At 33.0% G+C, this 12,582-nt stretch overlaps 1 protein-coding gene across 16 annotated transcripts in view; it reads right to left on the bottom strand.

Annotated features, from left to right (window-relative positions):
* Window positions 1–667: 667 nt before the first annotated feature.
* The window catches only part of LOC127717605 (cilia- and flagella-associated protein 54-like), a 79,110-nt gene continuing 67,195 nt past the window's right edge, over window positions 668–12,582 (bottom strand). For 7 of the 16 annotated variants that reach the window (XM_052223315.1, XM_052223368.1, XM_052223377.1 and 4 more), the window contains 7 exons: window positions 11,915–12,182; window positions 11,224–11,349; window positions 10,239–10,911; window positions 8,823–8,976; window positions 8,039–8,122; window positions 6,558–6,695; window positions 668–4,532 (listed from right to left, as the gene is read on the bottom strand). In XM_052223315.1, coding sequence (XP_052079275.1) covers window positions 4,305–4,532; window positions 6,558–6,695; window positions 8,039–8,122; window positions 8,823–8,976; window positions 10,239–10,911; window positions 11,224–11,349; window positions 11,915–12,182 — 1,671 coding nt within the window. In that variant the 3' untranslated portion in view covers window positions 668–4,304. Of the gene's footprint in view, window positions 4,533–6,557; window positions 6,696–7,377; window positions 7,396–8,038; window positions 8,123–8,822; window positions 8,977–10,238; window positions 10,912–11,223; window positions 11,350–11,914; window positions 12,183–12,582 lie in introns of all 16 variants that reach the window. The other 9 variants (XM_052223403.1, XM_052223411.1, XR_007989262.1 and 6 more) reach the window with 8 other exon arrangements.

The following is a 12,582-nucleotide window of genomic DNA, read 5'->3' as shown; positions in this document are numbered from 1 at the left end:
AAAAGTTCAACATAATGTCATAATAAGTTCTAATTTATAAATAATGCTACTCAAACCTCTTTAGTGTTCTCATTTTAAGCATCTGCCCTCATTAAAATTCCCTGAAATTGTTGATGTCTAAAAATAGTTATGCCATCACAAAGGGAATCTAGAATCGCCAAGTCCTGCCTTGATAACTTTGTCACAGGCAAGACAAAAAGCATTGGTAATGTCTACGACTTATTACATGTTTCTTTGTTCTTCTCTCTATATCTGTAGGCAATACATCATATGTGACATTCTTTAAGTAAGTTTTGACTGTCAATCTGACATTCGTGGATCACACAGGATTATGGCAATTTTATATGAACACAAATTCTGAATACCTTGGTGCTGGGAATTGAATTTTTAATAACCAAAATGTTTTCTGTCTCTTTTTTTTCCATAGCTATGTTAAAGAAGATTAAACCATTAACTTTTTTCATCAATATTTCGGTTTTTTTTTTATTGCTGGTTAAAGATCCTCTACTTTCTTCATTGCACTTAATATACAGTTATGGGAAACTTCTAATAATTGAAAACTGCATGTTGATTATTTTGATAATTATTCAAAGTTGTTATCTAATTTCTTCCAATTCATACAGGCTATTCAGACTTTGTTCCTAGATAAAATACAAACAACAATAGATAGAACTGCAAATAATTTAATGTGATACTCAAATATTTAATAAAATACCTCTTTGAACAATATAAACAACAGCACACAAAAGTGTGTCCTAACTGCAATTAAATACTTGCTCTGCAAGTAAACAAAGTAATAAAAAGTATATAAATTACAAAAATATAATAAAATAAATTAGTGTAAATATCACAGATTATCATTATATTGGAATGCAAATGCAATGTCTGTAAGGACGGACATAAAATAAATGTAAAAGAGCATTTTTCAATTTATCTTTTTTACTTTTTTTTACATTACTTACAAATGACTTTAATGCCTAACATCTATATCAATTGAAGAAAAAACCTTTTATGAGATAAGGTATTGCTTATATCTTCTTTTAAGATATTTTGGTATTATAAAGATGAATAGGCAATTGTTTCAGACTGAAATCTTTAAAAAAATCAATTCAATTCTTCTGACTTATCCAAAAAAGAAGTCTGTTTATATGCATTAAATCATCAATTTTGTTATGTTATTGTGATTAGAGTTACACTTTGAGGAGTTTTTGTTTTTAAAATTGATGCATTCTTATGTTTTTGTCCAATTTGTTTTAAAAGAAAACTAGAGGCTCTCAAGAGCCTGTGTCGCTCACCTGACTCTACTTTGGTTTTAGAAATCATGTAAAGATAGATAAAAATCATAACAGATACCCAAATAATGATTGAGGCCAAATTTTGATTAATATTGGTCCCGTTATTTAATAAAATATCCTGGTGGCCATCTTGAACAGTAAATCGGCAACAAAGTAGCAACACTTGGTCAGCACTTCATAAGGAACATTCATGCCATGTTTGGTTTCATTCCATTCAGTGGTACTCTAAAAGTAGACATTTGTATGTATTTCCCATAGGGTCCTATGTTAAACTAAGCCCCCCCCCCTTAGCAGCCATCTTGGATGATGGATCAACTGCAAAGTAACAACACTTGGTCAGCAACTCATAAGGAACATATATGCCATGTTTGGTTCCATTCCATTCAGTGGTTCTCTAAAAGAAGACAATTGTATGTATTTCCCATAGGGTCCTATGTTAAACTAAGTCCCCCGCTGTCGGCCATCTTGGATGATGGACCGACTGCAAAGTAACAACACTTGGTCAGCACCTCATTAGGAACATTCATGCCATGTTTGGTTTCATTCCATTCAGTGATTCTCTAAAAGAAGACATTTTGTATGTATTTCCAGTAGGGTCCTATGTTAAACTAAGTCACCCACTGGCAGCCATCTTGGATGATGGATCGGCTGCAAAGTAACAACACTTGGTCAGCACCTTATAAGGAACATTCATGCCATGTTTGGTTTCATTCCATTCAACTGTTCTCTAAAAGAAGACATTTTGTATGTATTTCCAGTAGGGTCCTATGTTAAACTAAGTCACCCACTGGCAGCCATCTTGGATGATGGATCGGCTGCAAAGTAACAACACTTGGTCGGCACCTTATAAGGAACATTCATGCCATGTTTTGTTTCATTCCATTCAGTGGTTCTCTAAAAGAAGACTTTTGTATGTATTTCCCATAGGGTCTTATGTTCAACTAAGTCCCCCCGCTGGCGGCCATCTTGGATGATGGACCGACTGCAAAGTAACAACACTTGGTCAACATCTCATAAGGAACATTCATGCCATGTTTGGTTCCATTCCATTTATTGGTTCTCTAAAAGAAGACATTTTTATGTATTTCCCAAAGGGTCCTATGTAAAACTAAGTCCCCCGCTGGCGGCCATCTTGGATGATGGATCCGCTACAAAGTAACAACACTTGGTCAGCATCTCATAAGGAAGATTCATGCCATGTTTGGTTTCATTCCATTCAGTGGTTCTATTAAAGAAGACATTTGTATGTATTTCCCATAGGTCCTATGTTAAAATAAGTCCCCTGCTGTCGGCCATCTTGGATAATGGACCGACTGCAAAGTAACAACACTTGGTCAGCACCTCATAAGGAACATTCATGCCATGTTTGGTTTCATTCCATTCAGTGGTTCTCTAAAAGAAGACATTTGTATGTATTTCCCATAGGGTCCTATGTTAAACTAAGTCCCCCGCTGGCGGCCATCTTGGATGATGGACCGACTGCAAAGTAACAACACTTGGTCAGCATCTCATAAGGAACATTCATGCCATGTTTGGTTCCATTCCATTCAGTGGTTCTCTAAAAGAAGACATTGTATGTATTTCCCATAGGGTCCCATGTTAAACTAAGTCCCCCGCTGGCGGCCATCTTGGATGATGGATCGGCTACAAAGTAACAACACTTGGTCAGCACCTCATAAGGAACATACATGCCATGTTTGGTTTCATTCCATTCAGTGGTTCTCTAAAAGAAGACATTTGTATGTATTTCCCATAGGGTCCTATGTTAAACTAAGTTCCCAGATGGCGGCCATCTTGGATGATGGATCGGCTACAAAGTAACAACACATGGTCAGCACCTCATAAGGAACATTCATGCCATGTTTGGTTTTATTCCATTCAGTGGTTCTCTAAAAGAAGTCATTTGTATGCATTTCCCATAGGGTCCTATGTTAAACTAAGTCCCCCGCTGGCGGCCATCTTGGATGATGGATCGGCTACAAAGTAACAACACTTGGTGAGCACCTCATAAGGAACATTCATGCCATGTTTGGTTTCATTCCATTCAGTGGTTCTCTAAAAGAAGTCATTTGTATGCATTTCCCATAGGGTCCTATGTTAAACTAAGTCCCCCGCTGGCGGCCATCTTTGATGATGGATCGGCTACAAAGTAACAACACTTGGTCAGCACCTCATAAGGAACATTCATGCCATGTTTGGTTTCATTCCATTCAGTGGTTCTCTAAAAGAAGTCATTTGTATGCATTTCCCATAGGGTCCTATGTTAAACTAAGTCCCCCGCTGGCGGCCATCTTGGATGATGGATCGGCTACAAAGTAACAACACTTGGTCAGCACCTCATAAGGAACATTCATGCCATGTTTGGTTTCATTCCATTCAGTGGTTCTCTAAAAGAAGTCATTTGTATGCATTTCCCATAGGGTCCTATGTTAAACTAAGTCCCCCGCTGGCGGCCATCTTGGATGATGGATCGGCTACAAAGTAACAACACTTGGTCAGCACCTCATAAGGAACATTCATGCCATGTTTGGTTTCATTCCATTCAGTGGTTCTCTAAAAGAAGTCATTTGTATGCATTTCCCATAGGGTCCTATGTTAAACTAAGTCCCCCGCTGGCGGCCATCTTGGATGATGGATCGGCTACAAAGTAACAACACTTGGTCAGCACCTCATAAGGAACATTCATGCCATGTTTGGTTTTATTCCATTCAGTGGTTCTTTAGAAGAAGTTCAAAATGTAAAAAGTTAACGCCGACGACGGACGACGCCGGACGACGGACGCCAAGTGATGAGAAAAGCTCACTTGGCCCTTCGGGCCAGGTGAGCTAAAAATAACAAATAAATCTTAATTTAAAAATAACTTAGGTGACAACAATGAAATAAATCACTCATATTCAAAAATGATTTTAAACCAAATGTAACAGTCATAAAGAATGATATGTCTAAAAAAAAATTCTTAACACCATGTGGCAGTAAAAGTATCAAAGTACTGAAGGTCTATTTATAGAATTAATTTGTTGTTGTAGTACTCTCTCGGAGAGACTCTTTGGTCGGTTCTTTTGTTGGTGAAGATGCTGCCGTATCTTTGGTTGACTCTTTACTCAGTGATGTATCAGATGTGTGCACTATCTTCAGCAGCCATTTGACCATTTCACCTCCGCTTATCAAGGCACCAAAGCTTGGGTCAAATAAGTTTTCCAAGGACCTGATGTTCATCTTGCTGACCTCAAATGGAATCTGTAATTTAAAGATAAGAAACTATGTCAACTGTTTATCAAGAGATAAAATTTACTTATAATAGAGGATTTTTTAACAAGTTTAATCGCATATAGGTTTGTAAAGAGGCGGTAAGTTCATGGAAAAAAAATACAAAAATTAAATTTTCAAAACATAACTTTTTGTCAGAAATTTTACACTTGTAAAATTACAATCACAATAATTTGCCAGCATCAATCTCAGATTTAAGAGTAAAAATAAAAAGAACAATTTTTCTGACAGTACAATGACTGATTTCAGTCCCTAAATATTATTCAGTTGTGATTTAACATTGAATTATGCCAACAATCAATGATAGTTTACTATCGTTCATTAAAACATAAAAAATTGTTATTATGTCTATTGGTATAATTACGATTACTATTATTATCATTTCTACTACTTAATTTTTTTCTAACAAAGCATAGACTGAGAATATATCACTATAACTATGAAAGCATAAAGATATTGCACATGATTGTGTGCCAAGTAAAAACCCTTACTCTTTACTAGACACTGACAAAAATCAATGCTTAGTGGGTACACACTTTGACCTATAATGGTTTACTTTTACAAATTGTGACTTGGATGGAGAGTCGTCTCATTGGCACTCATACCACATCTTTTTATATCTATATATAAAAGTTCAAAATAATTTCAAACAGGAAGTGACTGCCCAGCAGATCTTAAAATCACTAACATGGTATATTTCAACACAATTATAACTTGTAGAGCAACTATCAAATCATTATTCAACACAGAAGCTAGAAATATGTAACAAAACTTCAGTCTATACTCTGTATACTAAAAATGTAAAGTAGAAAATAGAAAATGGACGCAAGCTAGGCAGATCTGAAAAATCATTGACAAGGAACAACTCAACATTATACAGTGTCAAACCAAACTGATTTCTTGTAGACCAAATCTCAAATCATTTTCAACACAGAAGCTAGTAAGGTGTATTAAAACTTCAATACTCTGTATAATAAGAATGTTAAAATAGAAAATGGCTGCACAGCTGATCTGAAAATCATTCATAAGGAACAACTCTATATTATACAGTCCAGGGTCAAATATCAAATCATTTCTTAACACAGTAGCTGAGTAATAAGTAATAAAAAATTGGATGTTCAGTGGGTACAAAATATTTTCTACCAAGAATTGACTGTCCTAAATCTGGAAAAAAAAACTTACAAAGTAAAACAAAAAACTATGAATTCCACACCCTAACAAATGATCTGGGCGGAGAGACAAGTAATGAATGAAATTGCAATGGAGATATAATAAATATTAGATAAAATAAGATACTGTTAGTTTAACGTTCATATATTTAGAACTGCTGTTAATCTACTGTATGGCTGTTTTTATTGTATATATTTAGACTGAACTCAGAAGTTTTTCTATATTTTTACTTTGATACTGCATAAGAAAAAAAAAACAAGAGAAAAAAATTAAAGTAACTGTTTTGCAGAAAAGACATGCACCTATTGCCCTCTAATGTAGAAAAGTAACTAGGCTAATGATACTATACAGTACACCTAAAAAAGCAATTCAGATGAACATCACTCTTGCTGGTGTTGAGACAAACAGTGTGTTTACTAATGATTTCAAAAAAGTAACACTCTGACTTACAGGTCATTTCTTTGAGGAGATAAGCCAAAATTAAAGGAGATAATTCTTTGTGGATCAGTAATGCGTTCTGTCATAGCAAGTATAATCAATGATTTTAAAGCACTTATGTGAAACAGAAGTAAAATAATCTGTGCTACTAAGAATCTTATAATGTAATTACAAAAATGGTTGACCTAAACATACAATTGATTTCTAAGAGTTGTATCCCTTTTACCTTAGGTCTACCTCTTATAGTTTTTTACATAGATTAAATACAATTTAGAGGAAATCACTTACAATCACCGATTCTGAGTGAAAAACCACCAGCAAGAGTGATTATCAACTAAACCCATATGTGTACTGTATACTGAAATGTTTATACTTTTGCCCTCCTACCTGTTTTCTAAAGTCAGAATGTCTTACCATCCGAGCAGAAGTAATGTCTGACCTTGAACGTTTTGACATTACGCTCGACATTGTTCTTGATTTTATAGGAGTATGTGGGTAAAACTCTGGTGCAGTTTTGGGTGGTAGCTGAAATCAGCCCTAATGTGTTAATATTGTGATTTCATACATGTCTAATTGGGGTGTAAATCAAAAGTTCTTTATATAATAATTCAATTCTCAAAATAAACTGAAAATAATTATGATGTTAATTTAATGCAGTGGCGGATCCAAGAAAGGGGGGGGGGTTCCGGGGGTTGGAATCCCCCCTTTTTTTGATGATCAATGCATTTGAATGGGGACATGTAGTTGGAACCTCCCTTTTGAAAATTGCTGGATCAGCCCCTGTAATGCTTTTCATACATTGGATCTCTCAATAAGCTGGAAAGGTTTGTGTCTACAAAGAATTGTGGTGTAGAAATAATTGTCACAAATAAAAAATTATCAAACAGCATTTAATACAATGTTTTGAAAAACAAGCATTAAAAGAAAAGGATATTACTACTTGGGTTGTGTTTTAAAGCAGTGTGTGAAAGTTGGGTAAATTACAGTGCATTGTGCATTTTTTTTAATTATATCAAACGTGAAGTGTTTCTTAATAAAGTGTAGGATGAATTTAAATAAAATATAAATGCTCTACATTATTTATTAAATTGCATTTTAACATCTAAAAAAAGATATAAAATGTACAATATTTGATAAATTCTATTTAAAAATGAGAACATAATTTGCAATGTAAAAATTACGCAAGAATACATTATCATACATTTACCTTTTTTTTAGACTTTTTCTGTAAGACATTATTTCATTTTGGAATAAAAATTACATTACTGAACTTATAATCAATTTCATTATGTCTGAACAAAATAGTTTCCTTATGTAATAAATCATACTTGGGTGTTGAATTTAGATTATTGATAGTTCCTCAAACAAGAGAGGGTATCTAGGCTACAATCCCTTTGAAGGGTGATAGTTTGAAAGACAATTAATAATTTGTTTATTGCTATTTTCCTAGGCAAAGTCAACGACATAGGTTTATGACGTCATATTCTCTTTCTACTCAAGTAAGAAAATCCAAAATCGAGTTGCATGATATGGAAAATAATCACAAAAACAGATCAAACAAAATTTGACAAAATAGCGATAAAAGATATTTACAAATCACTTAAGTCTATAAGACATTGAAATTTTTGAAAAAAAATTGATAAATGTGAAAGGTGATATTTTTAAAAGATTTTTCTGTTAGAAAATGTTTACGGGGACTACACTAGAAAAATTGAAGAAAAAAATTGTATTCTCCATAAGATTTCATTTGAAATAACAAATTAAAATTTGAGTTTTTTTAAATTAAAAACATGAACATAGTGACTGTTTAATGTGTGAAATGGAACACCAACAGGCCATTCATTGACATGATAAAATATGATACTTACATCAGTAGGTAAGCTACTAGGCTCTGGTTCTGATACCATTCCTAGTAGTGACATTACATCAGTGATACACTGCATCAATAAAGTCTGAAAAAAGAGGGAAAAAACAATACAAATCTATTTCAAGGTTAAACAATTTTTTTCTAGAGGTCATTGATGAGTAAACTGGGGCAATGCAATCAAAAAGTTAATTGAATTTTTTTACTTTTAAATAAAGTTTGTGGGTCATTTACCAAGTTTAGACATCAATTACCTCTAAAAATATGTTAAATCCTTATAATTTTGAACACATATACTTTTATTTCTATCTAAATTTCCCTTTCTTTGGAACCCCAGGATTCTATTAATGTATATTGTGCATGCATAAATCACTATGAAATTGACACAGTATTTACATAGGTAACCAATTTGAAAGTAGTTCCTTTAGCATGGTTTATTGAAGTGTAATAAAACTAAGGAAAGGAATTTACGGGCTTATTGAAAAAATGAATCATGTGCTTATATATGTTCTTTGTTGAAAATGCTGGTAGTATATCTAAAAAAAAAAAATACACAATCATCTCTTTTTTTTAAATGTAAATAACTCATGAAATATAGGAGACAAGCTAAAAGTGTTCAAAATGCTCAGGAAATCTATCAGTTAGTCCTGCGGACAATAATACATAAACTAAGACAGTTATCAAAGTAACTACAATAATAATTAACTAGGAGGTCTTTAAATGGTTAACTTTGGGCTCATATTGCTACCTTAAATTTGTACATTTAAAGATAATCCCTAAAAAGGTACCTCTAATTGTTCATCCCTCTGTACTTTAGGAGACAATGCTTTTATCCTCTGTGTTTTCTTGGCCTTGGTAGATGGTGTTGGTGATGGAGCAACTGGTTCTTTCTTTTGTTTCTCTTGAAGGGAAATTTCCCCTCTCTGACCCAATACTGCAAGCCTATTATAAAAGCATCAATAATAAATGGTACAATCAAATGAACTATCAGGTAAGCTCACAAGAATTATCTATTAGAATTATATGATAAAAAAGTGGGTTCATCCCACAGTCCCAATTTCCAACTGTGTCAGTTGATATTTTCAACAATTTCAACTTAAATAAAAAATTTAGAAAAATTAAACCCCTCAAGAAAATTTCCCACTTAACAGTATCATGAATGCAAATCAACATTAGAACATATTATTAAATGACTATAAACTTTCTCTTCTCTCATTGGCTAAAAGCAGAGGGAATCTTCTTTGATATAACATTAAATGCACCAAGGTTAATATAAGATTTTGAACAGCTAACATGTACCTAAATAGTTCATTTTCAAGGCAACGTCATTGATATCAGTTTAAGACCTAATACAAATTCTATTTTATCTTCTTCTTTTTTCAGTGTTTATTTATTTGAGTGAGTTTTATAGAATGAATATTTCAACTTATAAATAAATAAAATCATCATAGATACCAGGAGTAAAAAAATAAATATAAAAGTTAGCAATTACCAAAGCAAATAACATATATTTAGTTCAAAAACAAGGAGCAGTTAAATATCTTGAACAAATACAAGAAAATTGGAGATGGATAAAAAAAATATATAATAAAACAATTGTTGACTTTTGATGAGGTTGATACAATGATTTATCAACCCCAGAGATACAACATTCACCGTCGGCCATTGATCTCAGTGAATATCACATCTCTAGGGATGATAAATTATTGTATCAACCTCATCAAAAGTTATTAATGGTATAATATTTGTTGCTGCAATTATAAGCATTCTTTCTTGTAGTCATTGACAAATCTATATAACATGAAGTAAATCTGAAATCATAATTAATCAAACCTTTTATTTAAAACTATTTATGAATGAATGAAGAAACATTTATCAAAAATAAAAAGTATGGAAAAAAAAATTATATAAACAAAGAATTATGGAAAATTAAATAAATCAATTATTGGTTATTTACTATTAAATTCAAATGGATTTTTGTGGATTTATTATAATTATTTGTTGGATACCAATTTTTGTGGATTTTGTGGATATAGGCAAACAATGAATTTAAATGATCAAGGAAATACAAATTTTCTATAGACTTGTATGCAGACTTTGGCAAAACCATGAATTCAAATATCCACGAAATTGCAAAATATCCTTAATGCACAAAATTGATATCTGCCAAAATTTATTAATCCATATATAGTATGACTACTTACCTGTCATGAAGATCATTAAGTTGTGCCATAGATATCCATTGTAATCCTTGTACAGTAGGGAGTGTTGATTTCTTAAAAAGGGCATACAACAACAACACCTTGGAGTCGGGTCCTTTAGCATCTGGATTCAGTGGGTCATTTTCTTCCAAAGATGGTTGATAGAACTGCAGTGCCACCTGTGGCTCTGTAGGTGAAGTCACAGGTTTATCACTTGGCATGTATGGTTCCATGTTAGTACCAGGAGGTGGAAGGGGTTTGCCTGGATCAGCAGTGATTGCCAGTGGAATGGATTGATCTGTATCTCCTGGGTTGGTCTGGTTTTGAGAATACGACCTACAAATGACCTCTAAGTCCATTTTGGGTAGTGCTGGTACAGGTAAGGTCAGCATTGGTGGTGGATAAATTCCACAACAGGTGGCACTATAAACTGAGAGATTACTGGCTAAGTACGTATGTAGTCTGTTCAGTCTACCAATCCATGATCCACACAGTAACATTGATCTGACCACATCATGGTTCAATGATGTGTCGTACTGAGCATGACTGATAAACCCAAGGTCAAATCCTGGTCCAAGGTCACCTGACTCGGCCATATCCTCTTGCTTGTCTTTCTTTGTACTAGAAGCGGATACTGTAGCTGTGAAGCACATTCTCTGCAGTATAGTCTGATAACCTGTGAAATAGAGACCAGTTGGATGTGAAAATAATACTTTATAAGTTGATGATGAATGTACATGTAGCTTAAATGATAATACTTATACTTAATTAGGCAAGTTCTGTCTTCAATCTTTAATTTTCTATTATTGTAATGAAAAAGTAATGGACAATATGCTATTTTAATTTAGTGTAAAAACAATTGAATTACAAGTAATTCTGTCAGATTCTGAAAATATGAATAGCCTACACACACAAAATGCAAAAGAATGAGACAAAAAGAAAAACTTAATTCTTTTGTTTGATATTATAATGAATATTAATTCGAGACCTAATATATGTATCCATCCCAACTCCTTTGCAGTGTCTTTTGTTCTAGATACTTGTTCTTCATATGTCTCTACTTTCTTTGTTTCCTGAGCCTCTATAAGGGGAGCTAACTCTTCTTCTATTTCATCTGGAATGAGAACAACATTAGAAATGATAAACAAATCCAAGAAGAAAAATAGCAAGATATTAAACAAAGATTTCTTACTCAGTTTCATTAGTAAAATAATTTGAATTTGAAGTCTTATGCTAACAGTCAAAAGTCTGATTATCTGTATATCAAAATTAAGAGAGCATATCATAAAGTTAACTGCTGGAGGGTAGGAAGGGACTTTCAAAATATCCCTAAAAACAAGAACCATTTTTTAAATAATTTTGCATAATGGTAATAGACACATACTGAAAAAAGACCCATGACCCACATTCAATAATTAAACTTCCCTTCCTACCCTCCCACATACATTTTAATGGAATAATAAGAACTTGCATTCTGTTATCTGATACATATATCTGTATGTAGAATTTCTTAAAATCGCAATAATCAATCTCACATTTTTATCCATTCTTCAAAAATCACAATAAGAAATACATGCAATTATTTCAATTTAAGTATTTGTAATTCTATAAGTTTTAATTTGCTGAGGATTGTGTGGCAGAAACAACTCTTTGACTGAAAACCACACTTAAAATCTTACTTTTATACTTTTTCTTCTTCTTGCCCAAGGTATACACACTGACCAGGTCCAGAGATAAAAAGTCTGGTATATCATTCTGAGCTGTTTCTGATAGTGGCTGTGATGTTACAACTGTATCCCCTATCAATAATGTTCTACATCTCTGAGCCTGAGCCACTGCTGTGGCACACCTGATTGCCACATAGGCTGCTCTACGATGTTTCTCGGAATCGTCCATTTCATCACTCTTACCAGACTTTGCTCTGCTGCTCAAACGGTCCTTCTTGCTCTGAAAATGTCAACAAATACAAGTTAAATAATAAGTCATGCTGAACAAAAGTTAGTTGTTTTATGATAGAAAACATGACAATTTTTATAAATGTTCAAACATTCCTTAAAAAGATTCTACTTGATGGTAGCTTGCTTAATGTCTAGAGGCAAATCCTACTTAATTGGCTTTTCTACTTGATGGTAGCTTGCTTAATGTCTAGAGGCAAATCCTACTTAATTGGTTTAAGCCTTTTATATAAGCTAGCCTATTAGGGAGACATTTTTATACAGTTATTTAGTAGAATATTATTTTTATTATTTCTACTTCATCTTTTTTCAATTTTTCAAAATTAAGATGTTCATAAATTTCATCATAATTACATGATATACTAACATTTTCCATTTAAATAAAAAAAAAA

The sequence above is a fragment of the Mytilus californianus genome, unplaced genomic scaffold, assembly GCF_021869535.1.
Source record: "Mytilus californianus isolate M0D057914Y unplaced genomic scaffold, xbMytCali1.0.p SCAF_1, whole genome shotgun sequence".
Taxonomy (NCBI): Eukaryota; Metazoa; Mollusca; class Bivalvia; order Mytilida; family Mytilidae; genus Mytilus; species Mytilus californianus.
Note: the sequence above shows the minus strand (reverse complement) of the source record. Positions and strands in the feature narration are given on the sequence as shown.